The 17569-nt window shown below is 38.0% G+C and overlaps 1 protein-coding gene across 3 annotated transcripts in view; it reads left to right on the top strand.

Annotated features, from left to right (window-relative positions):
- Positions 1-6520: 6520 nt before the first annotated feature.
- GRAMD1C (GRAM domain containing 1C) overlaps positions 6521-17569 on the top strand; it is a 42418-nt gene continuing 31369 nt past the window's right edge. For 2 of the 3 annotated variants that reach the window (XM_054577288.1, XM_054577286.1), the window contains exons 1-3: positions 6521-6828; positions 12170-12288; positions 15179-15311. In XM_054577288.1, the coding sequence (XP_054433263.1) occupies positions 12245-12288; positions 15179-15311 (177 nt within the window). In that variant the 5' untranslated portion in view covers positions 6521-6828; positions 12170-12244. The remainder of the gene's footprint in view (positions 6829-12169; positions 12289-15178; positions 15312-17569) is intronic. The other variant, XM_054577287.1, reaches the window with a different exon arrangement.

Below are 17569 nucleotides of genomic sequence, written 5' to 3'. Positions count from 1 at the left end.
GTTTTTTGTTTTTGGTCAAAAACTGCCGAACACTCCCCATAGGTGCAGGCAGGTGTGCTTATAAATCACCCATCATGAAATGAGCAAACATATTGAAAGAGTCTTGAAATGATTTTCACTGAAGCTGAAAGCAGCCTCTCACAACAACGTCAGCTGGTGCACTGATACAGATGGACTCCTAGAACACTCACTGATGGGGGAAGCCTGTACTACAAGGGGCCCACCCTCCAGAAGATATTCTGTTTTTTGGGTGGGGGTTCTCCCCTTGTAAAGTTATAGTTTTAACAAGGCTTAAAACTTAAAAGTTTTTTGGTTAAAGCTCAATCCTTAATATTACTCCTTTCATGTTTCTAGTGGTACTATTATTGGATTTAGGATTACCAGATACTAATAATATAGGCAGGATGTGTACAGAATCAAAATGTTCTTTTTGCAGTATTTTTTCTCAGCTGATAGTGATCTCTCTTGCCAGCACATGGGGGCTGCAGGGAAGCTAGGTCTTTCTGGAAATTTAAGAGTACATTTTGATAGTGACTATTTAAATCTAGGGCCTAATAGAGCAAAAATCTGTGCTCATTTTTAATTATAAGCTTAACGGGCTTTCAGAGTCACTCCCTAAGGGCATAAGGAGGGGGCATGTGTCAGAATTACGGAAGAGGTGATGAGGTGAGCCGTTTCAATGTGTATAGACTCACCCTCTTCAAATTCTTTAAAAATATATATATATATTTTATTGATTATGCTATTACAGTTGTCCCATTTTTTTTTCTCTCCTTTATTCCCCTCCACCCTGCACCGCCCCTCCCTCCAACATTTCCCCACCCTGCCCTTAGTTCATGTTCTTGGGTTGTACATATAAATTCTTTGGCTTCTCCATTCCCTATACTATCCTTAACCTCCCCCTGCCTATTTTGTACCTACTATTTATGCTGCTTATTCCCTGTACCGTTTTCCCCATTCTTCCACCTCCCCCTCACCTCTGATCTCCATTTCTATGATTCTCTTTCTGTACTAGTTGTTTGCTTAGTTTTTGTTTTTGTCTTTGTTTTTTAGGTTCAGTTGTTGATAGTTGTATGTTACCATTTTGCTGTTCATTGTTTTTTATCTTTTTTTCCCCCTAAATAAGTCCCTTTAACATTTCATATAATAAGGGCTTGGTGATGATGAACTCCTTTAATTTGACCTTATCTTGGAAGCACTTTATCTGCCCTTCCATGCTAAATGCTAGCTTTGCTGAATAGAGTAATCTTGGATATAGGTCCTTGCCTTTCTTGACTTTGAATACTTCTTGCCAGCCCCCTCCTGCCTGCAAGGTTTCTTTTGAGAAATCAGCTGATGGTCTTATGGGAACTCCTTTGTAAGTAAGTGTCTCCTTTTCTCTTGCTGTTTTTAAGATTATCTCCTTATCTTTCATCTTGGATAATGTAATTATGATGTGCCTTGGTTTGTGCTTCCTTGGGTCCAGCTTCTTTGGGACTCTCTGAGCTTCCTGGACTTCCTGGAAGTCTATTTCCTTTGCCAGATGGGGAAGTTCTCCTTCATTATTTTTTCAAATAAGTTTTCAATTCCTTGGTCTTCCTCTTCTCCTTCTGGCACCTGTATGATTTGGATGTTGGAACATTTAAAGTTGTCCCAGTGGTTTCTAAGCTTCTCCTCATTAATTTGAATTCTTGTTTCTTCATTCTGTTCTGACTGAATGTTTATCTCTTTCTTCTCCAAATTGTTGATGTGAGTCCCAGTTTCCTTCCCTTTACTGTTGGTTCCCTGTATATTTTTCTTTATTTCACTTTGCATAGCCTTCACCTTTTCCTCCATTTTGTGACCATACTCAATCATTTCTGTGAGCATCCTGATTACCAGTGTTTTGAACTCTGCATCTGATAGGTTGGCTGTCTGTTCATTGCTTAGTTCTATTTTTGGAGCTTTGACCTGTTCTTTCATTTGGCCATATTTCTTTGTCTCAGCGCACCTGTTACATTGTAAGGAGCGGAGCCTTAGGTATTCACCAGGACGGGGCAACCCAGGTCACTGCGTTTTGATGCTGTCTATGGGGAAGGGGTCCGAGAGGGAACAGTGCAGCTTGCTTGGCTCTCAGCTGGCTTTCAGTCACTTCCTCCGCTACCCACAAGCAAATTGGGCCCTTTTGGTGCTGATTCCTGGGTGGGTGGGTGGGTCTGTGTATGTGCTAGGACCTTGTGGGTCTTTCCAACGAACTCTGCTGTGAGGCTGGGAGTTTCTCCTACAGCCACATCCCCCACAGGTTTTTACAGCCGGAGGTTTTGAGACTTCTTTTCCTGCACTGGAACCCTGGATTATGCACCTCTTCCCCCCTATTTATCTACATGCAAATATAGTACCACCTGGTCCACCAGCCGCTGCCTCACCTCCCTGGTCCTCTAGCTGCTGCCTTGCTGCCCACCCTTTCCACTCCAGCTGTCTGTATCTGCCCCTCCTACCTGTCTGGATGAATGTTTCTTTAGCTCCTTGGTTGTCAGACTTCCATACAGTTTGATTTTCTGGCAGTTCTGGTTATTTAATGTTCTTAAATTTGTTGTCCTTCTTTTGGTTGTGCGAGGAGGCAAAGTGTATCTACCTACACATCCATCTTGGCTAGAAATCCTAATTCTCTCCCTCTTCAAATGCTGATAAATGTCACTCCAGTTTCTATTTTTGGAATTGCTAATAGAGAGATGGCAGAAGGGTGTCCCATTCCTCAGGTGTGTCGAGGGAAAAAAAGAATTAGTTGATTGATTTTATTAGTGTATATAAAGAAAGAATATGTCTGAGGGAGGTTGGTCAGACATGGGCCAAGAATTTAGGATTTAGGACAGAAAAGTAGAGTCACAGAGGCAGACTTTGAACACTGGAGAAATGTACAGAGATTAATCTTTGGGCCCCACCAATGTAAAGTAATTGTCCCTTAACACTGTCTAACTTTACTCTGATTCCATGCTTATCATGCAAAGTTCTGGTTACCCCGGATGAATGATGTGGAATGAAGGAGTTTTCATGACTAGAAAGGACTGTTACTTTACTATATGTTAGTATATTTACTGCGGAGAAAGTGTACGCAGTTTGTGAGTATGGCTTGTTTTAAGTTGGCTACTCTGAGTGCAGTTCTAGGACACTGAGAATGTTGAACCCATTCTCTAAACAGTGGTCAGTTTACGAAGTTAATGTCACCATCTGAGAGCCTTTGGAAGAGTGTCATCCAGCCTTCTCCTACAGATGCCGCAGTCTTATCAAACCCCTTTACTCTTCCTTATGCTCTTCTCCAGCGATCACTTCTTTGGGAGTTACTTAGAAATCTAGAAGTTTTCCACTGGTTCTATAAACGAATAAGTGCAATGCATTCAAACCTACCTGGGAAAAATAAATGTTAAATTGCTATTTTAGTCATATTTTCTATACAATAACTTGGCAATTTTGAAGTATTTGTATTGTTGTATTCTTCCCTCTTTTCTACCTTTTTGCTTGTCAGAACTTTTCCACCTATTTTCCTGTTGTCAGTGAAGTATGCCTCCTACCTAGTCACCCAAGCCAGAAACCTGGGTGCATCCTTGTTTCTTACCTCTTCTTTGCCAGCCATGTCATACTGGTCATCAAAGCCCTTCCCATTTTTAGCTTGAACCATTACAATAGTTCCCTACCTTTTAATTTATTGTAAAGATTTTATTTATTTACTTTTAGAGAAAGGGGAAGGGGAGGAGAAAGAGAGGGAGAGAAACACCAATGTATGAGAGATACATCGATCAGGGATGACTCACACACCCCTAAATGGGGACCTGGCCTGCATCGCAGGTATGGACCCTGACCAGGAATCAAACCCTTCGCTTTGTGGGAAGATGCCCGACCCACTGAGCCACACCTGTCAAGGCCCTACCTCTTTTCAACACTCTAATATGTCTTTTATGTTGTTACCAAAGTAGTAGTAGTTTTAAAAGTGTATATTTTATTTAATTTATTTATTATTAAGGTAACATTGGTCGATAACATTATGTAATGCACATTATAATTTTATATCTGTATACTCTGTTGTGTGCTTATCACCAAAAGTCGTTTCCTTCTGTTACCATATATTTGACCCCCTTTACTCATTTTGCCCTCCTTCCACTCCCTGCTACCTCTGGTAATCACCATTTATTGTTTGTATCTATAAGTTTGTTTCATCTTGTTTGTTTCTTTTTTTGTGGTACTTTTCACATATCAGTGAAATCATGTAGTTTTTGTCCTTTTCCGTCTGACTTATTTCACTTAGTACGACACCCTCAAGATCCATCCTTGTTGTTGCAAATGATCTATATAGAAAACCCCAAAGACACTACCAAAAAAACTATTAGAAACAATAAACAAATACAGGGAAGTTGCAGTATACAAAATTAATATGTAAAGTTCCACTGTTTTCCTATATACTAACAATGAAATTTCAGAAAAAGAAAAAAAAATTCTATTTGCAATTGCATCAAAGAGAGTAAAATACCTAGGAATAAACTTAACAAAAGATGTGAAGGACCTATAACTGAAAACTACAAGAAATTATTAAAAGACATTGAAGAAGACACAAAGAAATGGAAAGATAATCCATGTTCATGGCTGGAAAAATCAACATAGTTAAAATGGCCACATTGCCCAAAGCAATACAGAAATTTAATTCAATCCCCTTCAGAATCCCAGGGACATTTTTAAAAGTAATAGAACAAAAAAAACCCCATCAGATTTGTATGGAACCACAAAAGACCGAGTAGCCAAAGCAATCCTGAGAAAAAAGAACAAAGCTGGCAGTACCATACTCCCTGACTTCGAAATTCAGTTCATGCTTTTTATGACAGAGTAGTATTCCATTGTTTATATATATATATATATATACTATCTTTATCTGCTCATCTATTGATGGGCACTTAGGTTACTTCCATTTCTTGGCTATTGTAAATAATGCTGAAATAAGTACCGGAGTTCATATATCTTTTTGAATGAGTGTTTTTATATTCTTTGGATAAATACCCATAAAAAGTATATCTCTTAAAAACACAATTCTGAACTTGTTACTTTTCTATGTGAAGCTAGTAGGTGGCTTTTTATATTTTGACAGTGTAAACCCAAGTTCTTTAGCGTGGCTTATGAGGCTCTTCATGATGTGGCTGCTTCCACCTTCCCCGTCTTTCCCCATCACCAGTGTTAGTAATGGCGACCTGACTTGCCAGGCTGCTCCACTCCCTTACACGCTTGCCTTTGCCTTATTTGCACTTATCTTATTTAATCTTTCAGTAGCATTTCACAACATTGCACCTTCCCTCTCTTTTGTAAGATCTTTCCTTGATTTACATGACATTCCTTCTGGAATTTCCTCTGATCTTTCTGGTATTTCCTTCCTCCTTTTTTGCTGGCTACTCCTCTCCTACTCATCCTTTACATGCCAGGCTTTCTTAAGGCTCAGTCTTAGGTTCTATTTTCTCTCTTAAGCCTACTCTATATTTAGCTCTGCTCTATATACAGGAGTTTACTAGAAGAATTTTTTATATTTAGCAAAAGCATATAAAATTATTTACAGTATTATTAGTGTACTATTTTTCATGGTTTTTTGGTTACTATACAAGAATAAGGATATCTATCTACAGTTTCAGTGAATGAGAACTACCATAATATATCAAAAGCACTAATTTTTTAAATAGTAGAAGTTAGCCCCCTTGACCCTTCCTACAGTGTGCTTGCTTCAGTTTCAGTGAGTGCTGTTCTCCACTGTCTTTGGTCCCTCATTCTGCTATTGTAGAAATGATTAGATTTTAGCAACCCTCCCCCCCAAAAATGTTGATCTTTTCAGTTCATCAAGTAGCATTTATCATGTCTACACCCCTTATTAAACCAAATGGAGCAACTAGGTAAAAATTAGGGCAAGCTCTGATATATTTCATTTAAAAGAAAATTTTTTGTCTGAGAAAGAAATTGGAATTATTAGGTAAGACTCTTTATAATGTTTATTATAGTCCACATTCCTAACAGGAAATTATTCTGAATAAAGTAAAAAATATTTTTAAATGACAGAATTATTGAGTAATCAAGATGTAAACCTTTCAGTGATGTAAGATGTGCTTATTAAAATTGCTCCATTTGATTAGCTCACTCTCCCGGCTGACATTCCATTTATGATACTCAAGAGATTCAGTCTTTGACAGTAGTAAAGGGTTAATATAGGAGTTTGATGGGGCTGCTGCGTCAGTACTGAAGAAGTAAGGACATTGAGAGGATTGAATAGAAAGTATTAGTATGGAGAAGAAAGCTTAACCCTTAATATATTTCATTTTTAGAATGGGATTAAAATAATAATGCAAAAAAGCATTTCACATAATTGAACATAAGCAAGATAGTGTCATTTGCATTTTATTGTTTCTAATCAGAAGAAATTGGGAACTGTCCCTTTAATGAAACCCTGTTTACCTATCTCTTCTAGTAGGCGTGGCTTAGGAACCTGTAGAGTGAGGTATAACTTCCAATTCTGCATTCTGACCTGCCACTTTGGAAAGAATGCTGATACTACAAACCAGGAAGTGACAAGTAATGTGCTTTAAACTACAATACAACTTGTTTTTTAATAAGGAAAACCTTCTTATAACAAAAATGGAAGATTGAAGCAGTGATTTAACATAGTTGTCATTAAATATTTGGAACTCTGCTCTGGGATAAAGACTTTGCAGCATATCTAGAATACAAAGCTTTCTGGGCCAGAAATTGATCTTCCGACTTTTGAGCCTTATCTGATTACTGCTTGGTTCATCTTTATTTTGTTAAAGTACTCTTGCAGGCTGAAACGGAGAGACTCTCCATTGTTTGCAGGTAGGTGGTCAGTGTTTGTTTAAAATTTAGGTTGCTTTTCTAAAGGTGACTTACCTCTGATTCTGCTGCTGATTATTGAAAGAACAATGAATAACAGTCTGGATATGTGTTTGAATATTTGAATGTTCAGCATGGCTGTAAATAATCACATTTTTGTGACTTCTGGCCAAATTTGAAAAAAATGTCATTTTTTAACAAATTAGCAAGTCTGTAAGGTGGTGAATTGTGAGTTCTATTTTGTTTTCCATTAACCTTTATGTATACATTAAAATAACTAACAGATTAAAAATATTTAAATTACCCTGCTATTAGCTTCCTGATGGTATCTGATACTATAATTAAATCATTTATGTAGTAAAATACAATGGAATTTTTGTTTTAATTTTTACTTATAAGTTTCATTTCTTTCACTCTTAGGAAGTGATCTGAATATTTATCATTGGTTTATATACTTGCTTTAGTTTGCTTTTGGTGTATATTAGTATCTATTATTTCAGAATAGTTTTTAAAAGAGGGTAATATTCCAGAAGTATATTGAAATGTTGCTTGTTTCTCTTTATAATGTTAAACATCCATTTATGATACTAAAAGTATTTCAAAGATAACGTCTTTGGAAAAGTGGGTTAATTATTAGTATGAGCCAACTGCTATTGTGAAAAAAAGTTCACAAATGGCTCTTCTGTAGTGGAAGTCAAAAAGAAATGTGTGGGACACCTTTAGGATCAAGGACAGTAGTTCCTTAATTTTTTCTTACTACCAGCGATCCTTGATAAAAATAGAAAAATTTTTTTTCTATGAGTACTATGTTTCAAAAGACTTTTTGTTCACCGAATAAGTGGTGTATATTACATAATAAAATGTTAGAACATTATTATATATTAGTCGTATGTTTTTTCCAATGAGAATTTATTATCAGTCTTATATAACCACTCTAGGTTAATAGTATTCAGCTCCAAACAAAGAGGCTGGACATTTTACTTAGCTTGAATAACTTTATTGTACGTAACTGAATATTTTTGGCTTTTGAAATAGTGATGATATTATCTGCATTTTCATCAACTATTCTTGTGGAATCTTAGTATTCTGGGCATGGCAAATTGGGAACTAGTGGTCTAAAATGCAGAAAATTTGTTATTAATTTATTTGAGGTTTCATGAAATACAATGAAGGTCATCGAGTATAATATAACAAACAAAGATGCCATAGCTACTAGACAGAGAGAAGAAACAAGGAGAAAGAAAAAAGGAACTGGAGGGACTTTTGGTGAAGACCGCAGCATAGGAAGATGTGGCTCACTATTTCACACAGCCACATCAAAATTGCAACTAAAATATAGAACAAGCATCACTCAGAACCATGAGCAATCAAGTTGAATCTAATTGTGACAACTATGGAATTAAAGAAACCACATCCAACTGTACTGCTAAGAGGTGTGCAGACATGGAAGGGGCTGGTCTCTCAACCATGCGTGGTTGTAAAAAACTACGGGAGGGATATATTGGGAGTGAGGAGTCCCAGGCCTCCCAGCCCAGGGTTCCAGTGCCAGGAAGGTAAATCCCCACAACTGCAAAAACCATCAGGGATTGAGTTGTTGGAAGAAACTTCTGGAGCCCCAAGCTGTTCTTAAAACCCACACACAGACTTACCTACTCAAACTCACTCCCTCTGAGCTCCAGCACCAGAGTAGCAGCTTGGAAGACACTGGTGGCATAAAGACAGGTACTGAAGTGTTTGACTTAAAGGCGAGCAGAGACCATTGTCCCTTTTCTAATCCTTCCTCCAATAGAGCCAGCAAGCTGGTGTCATAACTGAGACTCCATCAACCTGGATAACAGTTTGATCCACCTTGGAGATCCCCAGAAACTCTGCCTCACCCAACCTACGGGCCTCCCCAAGCTGCTTTTCCATATGAATGGTTGGTCTTGACTCATGCTTCACAACATCCTAAATCCTCTCAAACAAGCAACAGCTGGATTCAGTGAGCCCCAGGCCAGGCACTAGCAGCACCCAGCCTAGATTCACAGCTGGGCTTCGCCTGGGAATCTCCAAGACCACAAGTAGCAGCCATCTCAGATCGCTTTATAGCTCAGGCACAGTGGCCCCGGGAAAAACACAGGCTGGGGCTGACCTTGGCCTGCACCACCTTGGAAACCCCAGGGCCAGTGCACCCAGTGGACACCTACAGACCACGTTGGAGCACCACCACCCTGTCCTTGCACAGCTGACCCTCCAAGGAGAGCAGAGGTTGGTGGTCAGTGATCACAGCCAGTCCTTGCAGCTGTCTGGCTTGGGTGTGTCCCTCCCATTGATCTTCTAACAGTGACCAAGGCTCAACTATAAGAGGAGGGCGTGCTCCGCACACGCAAAGGGCACACCTTGAGTACCCAGCTTGGACGATAGGGGAGGCTGTGCCACTGGACCCTATAGGACACCTACTACAAAGGCCACACTACCAGACACAGAATCAAAGCAGCTCTACCTAATACATAGAAACAAACATAGGGGGCTTGCCAAAATGAGGAGACAAAGAAACGTGGCCCAAATGAAAGAATAGATCAAAACTCCAGAAAAAGTGCTAAATGAAATGGAAATAAGCAATCTATCAGACGCAGAGTTCAAAGCACTGGTTATAAGGATGCTCAAGGAACTTAGTGAGGACCTCAGCAGCATAAAAAAGATTCAGTCAGAAATGAAGGATACACTAATTGAAATAAAGAACAATTTACGGAGAAACAACAGTAGAATGGATGAAGCCGAGAATCAAATCAATGATTTGGAACATAAGGAAGCAAAACAAACAAACAAAAACAACAGTCAGTCAGAACAAGAAGAAGAAAAAAGAATCCAAAAAAAATGAGGATCCTGTAAGCAGCCTCTGGGAAAACTCCAAGAGGTCCAACATTTTCATTATAGGGGTGCCAGAAGGAGATGAGAAAGAGCAAGAAATTGGAAATCTATTTGAAAAAATAATGAAAGAAAACATCCCTAATTTGATGAAGGAAATAGACATGCAAGTCCAGGAAGCACAGAGAGTTTCAAACAAGATGGATGCAAAGAAGCCCACTCTAAGACACGTCATAAGACTGTCAGCTGATTTCTCAAAAGAAACTTTGCATGCTAGGAAAGCTTGGCAAGAAATATTCAAAGTTATGAAAAGCAGGGACCTACAGTCAAGATTGCTCTACCCAGGAAAGCTATCATTTAGAATCAAAGGGCAGATAAAGAAAAAAGTAAAGGAGTTCATCTTCACCAAACCATTATTATATGAAATGTTAAAGGGACTTATTTAAGGAAAAGTAAAAGATCAGAACAATGATCAATAACATGACAAAAAGTATATATATCTTTAACAATTGAATCTAAAAAAACAAACTAAGCAAATAAGAAGAACAGAGAATCATGGATACAGAGAGCATTTTGATAGTTGCCGGATGGGAGGGGTGTATAGGGGAATGGGTGAGTAGGTGAGGGGAATAAGAAGTACAAATAGAGCCCTGGCTGGTGTGGCTCAGTGGATTGAGTGCCAGCCTGTGAACTAGAGGGTTATGGGTTCGATTCCCAGTCAGAGCACATGCCTGAGTTGCAGGCCAGGACCCCTGTGGGAGGCACGCGAGAGGCAACCAGACAATGATGTTTCTTTCCCTCTCTTTCTCCCTCCCTTCTCTGTCTAAAAATAAATAAATGAAATGGTAAAAAAAAAAAAAAAGGAGGTACAAATAGGTAGTTACAGAATAGCCATGGTGATGTAAAGTGCAGTAGGAATGGAGTATCCAAAGAACTTATACACGTGATCCATAGACATAAACAATGGTGGGGGTATTGCCTGAGGGGGTAAGGTATGCTGGGTGGAGGGGGACAAAGGGGGAAAACTTGGGACAACTGTAATAGCATAATCAATATAATTTTTATAAAAAGAGCAAGTGGCATGGATTTGCCATAGGGACTACCAAAAAGGAGTTCAAGGCAACTGTATGTTTGGGCTCCATTAAATCTCTGTGTATTTATTCCAACTGTTTCCCAACTTAAAATTTTTACTCTACTTAGGCTGATAAACTCTTAACTGACTTCAAAACAAGTATTACTTATGTTCTTCACATATTTATTCCATATGCGTATGTTGGTTTTCTTTTTGCAAAATTTTCTCATTTCTCCATTTCCCCTAGTCACGTCCTCCTTTCAGCTCAGCTGAAGACCTTTCTCCAATGTGAAGGCTTTTCTGATCATTCTAACCCACAGCAGTATTATTACAGTGTTGATTTTACTGGGACTTTAGTATATAATAATATAGCTTGTCATATTTAATTTACATAAAAGTCTCCTGTGTTTCTTTAACTATATTGTGAGTTATCTGAGAGCATTTCATCCTCCTCAGCATCTAGTGGAATGAATTACATTTGATAGGTTATAAGTAAATAATCTATTGAATAAATAAGAGAAATAAAGAATCTTGCCAGCAGTTGTTTCAAGTGTTGTGCTGCCTCGGTCTGCCTTTCTTAATCATGTGATTAAACATTAGTAATATTTCTAGAAATGAAACCATTGGTTATCACACTATTTTTGTTCTAGTTTTGCTATGTAATGTCAGTTTTTTTGTATTAAATTATTTCAACACTGATATGATGTCTACAAAGAAAGAATGAGGTGGGCTCTATTAAAAATAAATCAAGCCCTGGCTAGTGTGGCTCAGTGGGTTGGTCATCATCCTGCAAGCCAAGAGGTCAGCAGTTCAAATCCCCATCGGGGCACATGCGTGGGTTGTGGGTCAGCAGTTCAAATCCCTGGTTGGTAGCGTGTGGGAGGCAACCAATTGACATTTCTCTCCCTCTCTCCCTCCCTGACCCTTCCTCTAAAAATAAATAAAAATTTTAAAAAATATCAAAAATATTCTGAATTTCAAACTGTTCCATTTTATATTTGAGGAAAATATAATTTAAAGTTTACTGTTATGTAAGGTTTTTTTAAATGGTTAAAGTATTCATGTGTATTATGGATGCAGAGGATGTGTTCTGTTTGATTATTAGAACTCTGAATGGTGATCTGGTGGTCATGGTAGACTGGTTGGATGACAGAATTTAAATTGGAGATTAGTAATTGCTGGAAACCATGAACACATTATTTTATAAAAAGAAAATTTTAAACATCTTTCCATTTACAGTAGTTATTATATTACGTACTTTATTCCCAGTATGAACTCTGCCAGATAAGTTTTGTTAACCCATATTTTCATAGCTACCAAAGTTACATGTCTGGTAGCTGTACAACAGGTCATTTTTATTCAATTCTTCAAAATTCATGTTTGAACCAGTGTGTTATACTGTCTTACATTTTTGTGTCATTTTAGCGCTTGACCAGACAGGAATTCTGGCAGCTGCTCCAGCAGAACTATGGCACTGAGCTAGGCTTAAATGCTGAAGAGATGGAAAGCTTGTCCCTGTCGATTGAGGATAATGTGCAGCCAAGGTACAGCAATGTTCTGAAATGTCAAGACTTCTTAGTCATTAATCAAAGTAGAATCATTTTAAACTTTACTAATTCAGAATTTCTATTAATTCACTCTTGGGTGAAATTTCCCTCCATTCTCTCTGATGGAATGGAATGAAAGGTGAAGACAGTGAATAGTTTACTAAATCGGTAAGCAAATACAAGCCATATTAGGAAATATGTCTTTGTAACTGTCATGTGGGATTTGCTTAAAGCGTGGCTTTAATAAACCTTTTTATTACAGATCTGGAGAGGTACTCAGTGAAATCTCTGTGCTTATACAAAACAATAACTTGGCTGGTAGATTTTTTTTTTTTTTTAGATTTTATTTATTTATTTATTTTTTAGAGAAGGAGGAAGAGAGGGAGGGAGAGAGGGAGAGAAACATTGAGGTGTCAGAGAAACATCAACGTGTCCGAGAAACATCCATTAGTTGGCCCTCGCACGACTCCAGCTGGGAACCTGGCCTGCAGCCCAGGCATGTGCCACGACTGGGAATCGAACCAGTGACGATTCAGTTTGCAGGCTGGCACTTATTCCACTGAGCCACACCAGCCAGAGAAGCTGGTAGATATTTTGAGGGATACAAAGATACTACAATTTTTCCTCAAGGATACCCTAGCATAGTGCTTAAGATATAGTTGGCACTCAACTAATACTCAGTACATGGGGAATGCAAATAATTATAATGCAAGGTTGAAAATGATAAGAACCAAAAGAAGCAATAGATAACGTGATAAAGGAATTCAGAGTAGAGAGATATTATTTTTGACTGAGAGGAATTCATTCTGAAGAGTAGACATTTTTATTAACCTGTACAAGTAAAAGTGTATTTTGTGTAATGGTAATTGAAGGCATAGCAGTAAAAACAGCTGAGGATAATGCATTAAAAATCAAAAGCAAACATTATGCTAGGTGAGAGAAGCCAGTCACAAATGACCACATATTGTGTGATTCCATTGATATAAAATGGAGCCGAGAATCAGCAAATCCACAGAGACGGAAAGTAGATTAGTAGTGGCCGGGGGCTGGGAGGAAGGGAGAATGAGAGTGACTGCTGATGGTTGCACAACTCTGTAAACTACTGTATTGTATACTTTAAATGCAGCGAATTTTATGGTGTGTGAATTATAACTTAATAAAACTGTTATCAAAACTTCTATAGCAAATAAGTCTTAAAACTGAAATCTTTCAAAAGTCTTGATGTGTCTGCAGAATTTTTACACTATCTAGTCTTCTAGTTATGCTGATCCTATTTACAGCGTTTCAGTTAAACATCAATATTATACAGTCTTTTTTATATGGTTACATGTGTATAGTTTATTAGTTTTCTGTAAAGTTAAATATTTCCAGTGTACTGCTCTCCGTGTCAAGTTTATTAGCTTCTTTCAGGTACTGGAGTTGGATAGAAAAGCAACTGATACAGTGCGAAGAGGCTTGGATGGTGGTAAAGAAAATCTAGATTCTAGTCTGGACTCCGCCACCAAATAGCTAAGTAATCTCAAGCAAATAAATCACTTAGCCTTTCTGATCCTCAGTTTACTCATCTGTGAAATGAGGCAGTGAAACTAGATGGTCTCCAAGGTCCCTGCCAACTCAAAAAGTTTCTAGCCTTTGAAGAAAGAAAGAGGAAATATTTTTTTTGACCAGGTGCTTTATATACTGTAAGGTATAAAGCAGCTTGAGGTCATCAGAAAAGATGCTGTTTTCTTGGTGCATGTTGCTTTGTTAAGAAAAGATGTGGCAGGATCCTCATTCCCCTTTCTACTCCTTTTCCCCCTCTTCCAGTCTCTGAAAGAAGTGTGTCTGTCTCAAACCTTTATTCCCTTAGCTTTTCCATCTTCCTACTCTTCATTTTCAATTTCTCCTTCACTCTCCCTCCTCCTTTTTTCTTTATTTCTCCACAACCCAACTCTATTCTTAAAATCCTTACGTTCAGACACTTGGGTGGTGGGCTAGCCTCAAGGAGCCATTTTTTTTTCCTTTGGTTCCCTCAGAGTTCTGCCCACCTTGCCAAAAGTGACTTGGTAGCAGACCTACGTATTGTTTAGATGGAAGAAAACAGAGTTGAAAGGCCCTTTGGCATTTCTGTTCCTTCCTCAGGATAATATGGCTTCAGAGGTCAGGTTGCTACTTTATTTGAGAAGAGCTTTCAGTCTCTATGTTGCAATGATCACCCAGGAATAACAATTTCTCAATAAGGCCAAGCACTGGAAATTAGATCAGTTGTGCTCCTTTTATATTTAATAGATTTTCCTTTCTCTTTGCTCCCTGAGAGAGGAAGTAGGTCCCAGGACAGTTATTATAGTCTTGTCCTGATGACCGTTTGAAAGCTGTTCCTTATACCTTGTTCTTAAGAGTAAGAAGAGCAAGAAAGGGGGCTTGGACTGATTGATGGGCTTTGTGCTCAGACATCAGGGGCTTCTACTTCTGGGGAGGCATTGTTGTCTCAGTTGGGACTGACTCAGAAGGAAGGAGGTCCTAAACTGCCTTCTGGTGCTGACTGGGGCCCAACTCAAACATCCCCCCTGCACCTTCAGAAGCTTTGTGGTGTCCACAGCTGAAATTTAAACAAGCAATGCTCATGGTATTAGTTATGGCCACTTGTACTCGGTTAATTTTATAATGGCTTCTGAAATTTATAAAATCACATATTAGCATTATCTTAATTTCAGAAATAAAGCCAATTTGCATGTGATTTAAGAAAAGAGCTGTGTTATAAGTAGAAGCTTATTTGTTACATTGCAAAAGACCATTTGTTGTCAAACTGCTTTATAATAGAAAGTACCTCAGTATGGAGACTAAACCGAGTGCTTGTTTGTGTGACAGTAATCTTTTTTATATTTCCATAACGATGTGTTTCTTACAGAAGTCCAGAAAGAAGCAGCTTGGATGACTGTGGGGAGAGAGATGAAAAATTATCCAAGTCTATCAGTTTTACCCGTGAATCAGTTAATCGGATTTCAGAAACAGAGTCAGTCGATGGAAATCTACCAAAAGCGGTTAGTATGTGATACCCCTTTTAAAATATAACTGATGCTGCCCTGTGTTAATCAGAATATAAGGTCAAATAAGAATACAGTATACAGAATGTTTAAAACTTAAGACGTCAGGCTGCTCCTTTATTTTGGGAGAAGAGTTTCAAGTCTCTAAGTAGCAGAGGTTAAGATAGAGAAGTTCATAATTAGCAGAATTTTTCCCAGAGTAGGGAGTATTTGTGGTGGAATCCGTTTTGAAAGGGGAGTTGGGAACCCTGCACAGCATGCTTGAGTAACAGTAGGTGCTTCTTAAGCTGACTACTAAAGCAGGCACACCCAGTTAATTACTGGGTTTCATAGTTACTTAGTTAGTTTCTTCCTTTATTTTTTCAAGTATCATTATAAGCCCACTGATTTTTTAAAAATTTCACTGAGTTTCTATCACTTGGAGTCTTTTTTTTTTTTTTTTTTTAATACACAGCTGGTCCCTTCTGAGACCTTTCAGATTGGGTTCTTTGCCCTTTTGAAGTGATCAATTATTTTTGATCGCTTCCTTTCTTTCTGGTACAAGAACGTGTCCCAGGCAAATTTTGTATACTTTCTGTCCTAGACTTCGTGTCAGCCATTTTCCGAATGAGCCATAGTTCTTAGTGAAGAACGGTGTTTAGAGACTGCGTCTGAGTGCTAAGGTTGCGTCTACTATAGAGGTGTTAGTTACGGCCACTTGTGCTTGGTTAATTTTATAATGGTGTCTGAAATTTATAAAATCACATATTAGCATTATCTTAATTTCAGAAATAAAGCCAATTTGCATGTGATTTAAGAAAAGAGCAACCCAGAAAGTATATCTATGCCATTCCCAGAAAGTATAGATAGCTTCATATAGTGAATTTGTTCTGATTAGGGATGCAAGGTTGAGGCTAAACCTGAATTCTTGATTTACAGCAGAGCATCAGCTTTGAATCCTGCCTCTTGTCATTTGCTAAATGACTTTAAATAAGTTGACTTAATTACTTAACTTTTCTGTGCTTTTGTTTTCTCAACCCCTAGATGATGAGGACAATAATATCCCATAGGGGTATTTATAAAGATTGCATGAATTAATATATGTGAAAGTGCTTTGGACAGTCCCTAATATACATTAAGTATTCAGTAACCATAAGGTGTTACAATTGACCGTGAATCTGTGTGTCGTCGACAGGGGACCTTTTCTACCTTCTCCCACAGAGCTCCTGGCATCTCCGATGAATAAACGTTTGGAAAACATTGAAACAGACTGTATTTATATGAAAGCCTGCCAAGTTATCAGCCTGTTTCAGGCATCTGTCATGAATTTATTTTGGTCTGCTTTTGTGTTGTGGGTTTCTTGCAAAACTGACCCATCTAGAGACCCTGAGGAACTTCCTACTGGTGTAAGGGAGGTGATTTTCTTTGTGTGTGTTCACTGCGAAAATCACACAACTCAGTTTTGGGGAGGTAACAGGACAGGGGAATTGCTGTAGTCTTCTCATCCTTTTACAAAAGTCTGACGTTGAGGACAGGAGCCTCAGAACTAATCTTATTTGGGTCTTTCCTATAGCCTCCTTAACAATGTCTCCTCTACCTCCTCTTGGAAGAGTTAACCCATTGGTTCTTGCTTCTAGTTTTGTCCCTAAAGGAGGTCATGTTTTTTTCTTTAAGGAAAGGGAAGGGAATGCAGAGGAATAGTCTAATGTTTTAAGATTGATTATACATTCATTGATATTTAGTATAGATTTTTGCAGGTTATGGAATACACTATAGAAGTTTGGTCCTTTTTTACCTGTTGCATGCAAGAGCAGTATGGTGAGATTCTCAGATGTCAACAAATATCATGTCACTTTATTTCATTTTTACTTCCAACAAAATTAGAAATAACAGTGTCAGAAATAACATTTTTCCAAGGCAAAAATAGATTTTTCTTAAGTTATAAAATTAATACTCTGTTAAAATTCAGGAAATACAGAAAAGTATACAAAGAAGTAAAAATTGTCCAGATGCTAACTACTTAAAGAGAGTGACTGTTACTTTTTCCTATAAGTATCTATCTATATTCTTTATAATAGGAATTATATCTTAATTAGACAACAGAAGTGTGTGTGGAAACTTACTCTACTTAGCATCTGTTAAAGACACACCGGATCAAATAAATAAACATGATACTTTGTAGTATGGAATTCCCAAATAAATTGAGTCTTGATTTTAGCAGTAACCTAAGCTTGAAGAATCAGTCCTCTTACTAGGATAGTCTACTCCTTTCATAT

Source organism: Pteronotus mesoamericanus, unplaced genomic scaffold, assembly GCF_021234165.1.
Source record: "Pteronotus mesoamericanus isolate MK-2021 breed Mesoamerican mustached bat unplaced genomic scaffold, CSHL_Meso_final contig_42, whole genome shotgun sequence".
NCBI lineage: Eukaryota > Metazoa > Chordata > Mammalia > Chiroptera > Mormoopidae > Pteronotus > Pteronotus mesoamericanus.
This window is presented reverse-complemented; position numbering and strand designations above follow the sequence as displayed.